Source organism: Octopus bimaculoides, chromosome 29 (genome assembly GCF_001194135.2).
Source record: "Octopus bimaculoides isolate UCB-OBI-ISO-001 chromosome 29, ASM119413v2, whole genome shotgun sequence".
Classification (NCBI taxonomy): Eukaryota; Metazoa; Mollusca; class Cephalopoda; order Octopoda; family Octopodidae; genus Octopus; species Octopus bimaculoides.
The window spans coordinates 8,115,523-8,119,194 of record NC_069009.1 but is presented as its reverse complement, the minus strand read 5'-3'; the positions used below and the strand labels follow the sequence as shown (position 1 = coordinate 8,119,194).

The window sequence follows — 3,672 nt, the reverse complement described above, 5'->3', positions numbered from 1 at the left end:
ATATATATATATATATATATATATATATATATATATATATATATGTATGTATGTAAGTATGATATATGTTTCTTAACATATATCAATCAAGTTTTATTGTTTGTAAAAAAACGAAAAGATACATTTTTCAAGAGCTCTTTGTAATCAAAATCTTTGGCCATGTATACGTATATATATACAAATATATACGTTTTCAAAGAAAAAACACAAAAATAAAATGTTAAAAGATACAAATTACGTGATTAAGTAGTGAAGGTCTTTGTGGGAAGGTAAAGTGTAGCATGCAAGTTAGATAAAAGGTGTCTACTGTGGTTATTTATTATTTGCTATAAATTGTTATTGTTATTTATTAAGATTGTGGCTGAGAAGGAATTTACCTTGTTTAGCACTAATCTGCCTTATGATAACAAGAAATCTCTAATGTTTAAAGTATTTTGATTATTTAATTACATTCTACCTGAATTTTATGAAAGAATATTGTTTTGTTCAGTTATTTTTGCAAACAGCCTGATTAATTATGACTGACGTTTGGTGTTTTATTAAATTTTTTAAAATTCGTCATTATGTTCAGAAATTTACTGAAACATATCAACACTGTGTTACATTATAAATTTGATAATAAAAAAGTTTTTTTTTTAAAGATAGTTAAGTTAGTTTTAACATATTTAACATTGTAAGCATTGAAAGATAAATACAACTAGCTATAAAGTATTCATTTATCTGGTTTTAAGCCTTCCCAACAAGTGTAGTAGACCATGTATACATGTTGAAGGCATATTTCTTGTTAGGCTTCTTCAGCACAGTGGAAACTTCAACATAATCATTTGAATCAGAGATGAGAAAATATAAATGTACATAAGTTGGAGTAATAATAAGCATAATTCATATCTGTGAAATTTATTCCTATATCTATCTATACATATATACATAAATACATATGCATATATATGTATGTATATACGTTTGGGTGTATATATTTATACGTAAATGCCACTAGAGAAAATACAAATTTACAGCTGAATTACTTCTTGCTTCATAGTAGTTACAGTGCATACTTTAAGATTTAAACACATTTCAATACTTATATATTAAAAACTCATCTTTTGAAGGGGGAGTGAAATACGGTTATTATTATGGTTAGTTTATATTTAATCATTGTTAATAAAAATTGTTAATTATTATGAATTTCAGTGTAGTTTTTAAAACATTAACTAGAGTTGTTGAGAACTTTTTTCCTTTGTTATAACATGTTACATAAAGTATCATTTGGGGAGTTGCTTTGCTTGCTTACAGATACTATTTTTATTTTCATCATCTTCTAAATGTCTGTTGAATAGTTTAATATTTGTTATTGCTTTTGTTACTAATATTTTGATTAAATAAAAGATAAAAAGCATTCCAGCTGCAGCTGACCACCTTATCTCTTATTCAAACAGTATATCTGGGGTTATATTATCTAGTAGTGGCTATAGTTATTGTTGTTTAACACCAGTTCAATTCTGGTCAAACAGATCTATATACAAAGCTTTGACCAGCTTATATTTATTTTAGGCATTTTGTGTCTCGGGCTGCATTATCAAATGTTTTCCTGAGTTTTTCAGTATGGCACACATTGATTTCAAGGAAATTTAGTTGCTATATATATATATGAGCAGCCACATATAAGCCACTTTGCTGTCTCAGGTAGATGCAATTTGTAGAACCACTAGTGTTTATGGCTAATGCAGCAAGACAGATTGTTCTCATTAAAACCTTTGTGTTGCCTGGTTCAAATCTCAATGTGGCACCATTACTATCCTATGATACCAAAACTGCTAAAGGAATACTAATTACAGAATTCATTTATGATTGTCTTCCATGCTGTGTGTGTGTGTGTGCGTGTGCATGTGCGCACATTGTATATATGCATACAATGACAGTTCTGAATGTTTGACTACATTCTAACCTGCCACCTGTCTGTATCTTAATGGTCATTGTTATATGGATATATGCATGCATGCATAACTTAAACAACTGTCAGTCCCATAAACTAAACCACCAACCATCCTCACTCCTCCCCTTCCATTTTAATGTCTTTTTTCTGTCTGTCTCTTTTCCCCATTCAGAATGCCAATTGCATGCATATGTGTGTGTGTGTGTGTGTGTGTTATATTTTGGTGGAAAACGATATCCACAAATGAATTCTGAATTTAAAGACTGCAGCCATTTTGCTATAGATATATAATAATAAATATGAGGCACAACACCTCTGTTCAGGCTATGTCATGGAATGCCAAAATAGCAGAGAAACAGAAATTTGATGGAGTTGGGCAACTTTCATCTATTCAGTATTTCAAACGATTGGACTCAGAAGATGACAAAATGAAATGTCTTCTTATGTTGATTTAGAAATGATAAAAGTCTTCTTTATATTTCTTAAATGGGAACAGGCATAGTTATTTGGTTAAAGAAATGGCTTCCTTGTTGATAGCTGTTATTTGATATTATCTCAAACAATCAGGTATTATTTCCTACAGTGACTATAAGTCTTTACTAAAATATTATGTTAATGGGTATTATTTTGGTGTTAGATTTTAAAAAGGTTTTTAGACTACTTTCTTGTTTGAATCATATTAGAGAGATAAGAAGAGTATAAATCCAGGAGTTATAAGATTATGCATTTATGTGTGTGTGTGTGTGTGTGTGTGTATGTATCAATACAGAAAGCAAAAGAGAGAGAAAGAAAGACAGTTAGAAAGATAGATAGATAGATAGATGGATAGATAGATAGATAGATAGATAGATAGATAGATAGATAGATAGATAGATAGATAGATAGATAGATGGATAGATAGAGAGATAAATAGATAAGAATCATTAACTAAACATTATAGACATCAGTCTCACTGGTTCAGAAGGGGCTGAAAAGACCATGGATCCTACCCCTTCTTACAGATCCAGCAATTAGAAAAGATACAATGAATAAAAGAACAGATTGACTGATAGATTGACATATTGATAAGAAATAGTTAAAAATCAATATCATGTGTGTGTGAGTATACATATATATATATATATATATATATATATATATCATTTTTCAGTAAGAAAATTAGACAATATTATGGTTTTTGCAAGGGTAAAGTGGGTTTTAATAAGTCCATGTTACCTGGCCATAGATTTCAGTTACAAAAAACTCAATCATTTTTTTTACAAGACATTGTTATATTTTTTCATTTTCCTTTGTTATACTTACAAATCTGGACGAGTTGTTATTACGGACAGTTTTGGCATTGCCATATGCCTCTAATACCGGGTTAGCTTGGATGATCTGGTCCTCAAGAGAACCCTGTTTTGTAGACGGTTATTGTTTTGTGTGTAAGTTTTGTAGGGTTCATCAGTTACGAAGGAAGATGTTTTTTGAAGGGTAATTTTTTTGTGAAGGTTTGGAAATCACACGAAAAAGAGAAGAATATGTTAGACAGGGAAAAATTATAATGGAAAATATTTAGTTAAAAAAAAGTGCTGTTCAGCCATCAGTAATATCTGTGGAGCAGAAAATCTAAGGAGATTGAAGGGATTTTTTTTTCTAAGGTGGGTAGAGGTTATGGAATGAGCATTGCTATTCCTTTTCAGTGAAGCTCTTCGAAACATGTCACATGACTATTTAGAGAAATATGAATTTGTATCATT

The 3,672-nt window shown here is 29.9% G+C and overlaps 1 protein-coding gene across 1 annotated transcript in view; it reads right to left on the bottom strand.

The window, feature by feature from the left end:
• The window catches only part of LOC106872354 (myosin heavy chain, striated muscle), a 99,292-nt gene that overhangs the window by 63,178 nt on the left and 32,442 nt on the right, over window positions 1–3,672 (bottom strand). The window contains 1 exon segment of the mRNA XM_014919319.2: window positions 3,236–3,328. Coding sequence (XP_014774805.1) covers window positions 3,236–3,328 — 93 coding nt within the window.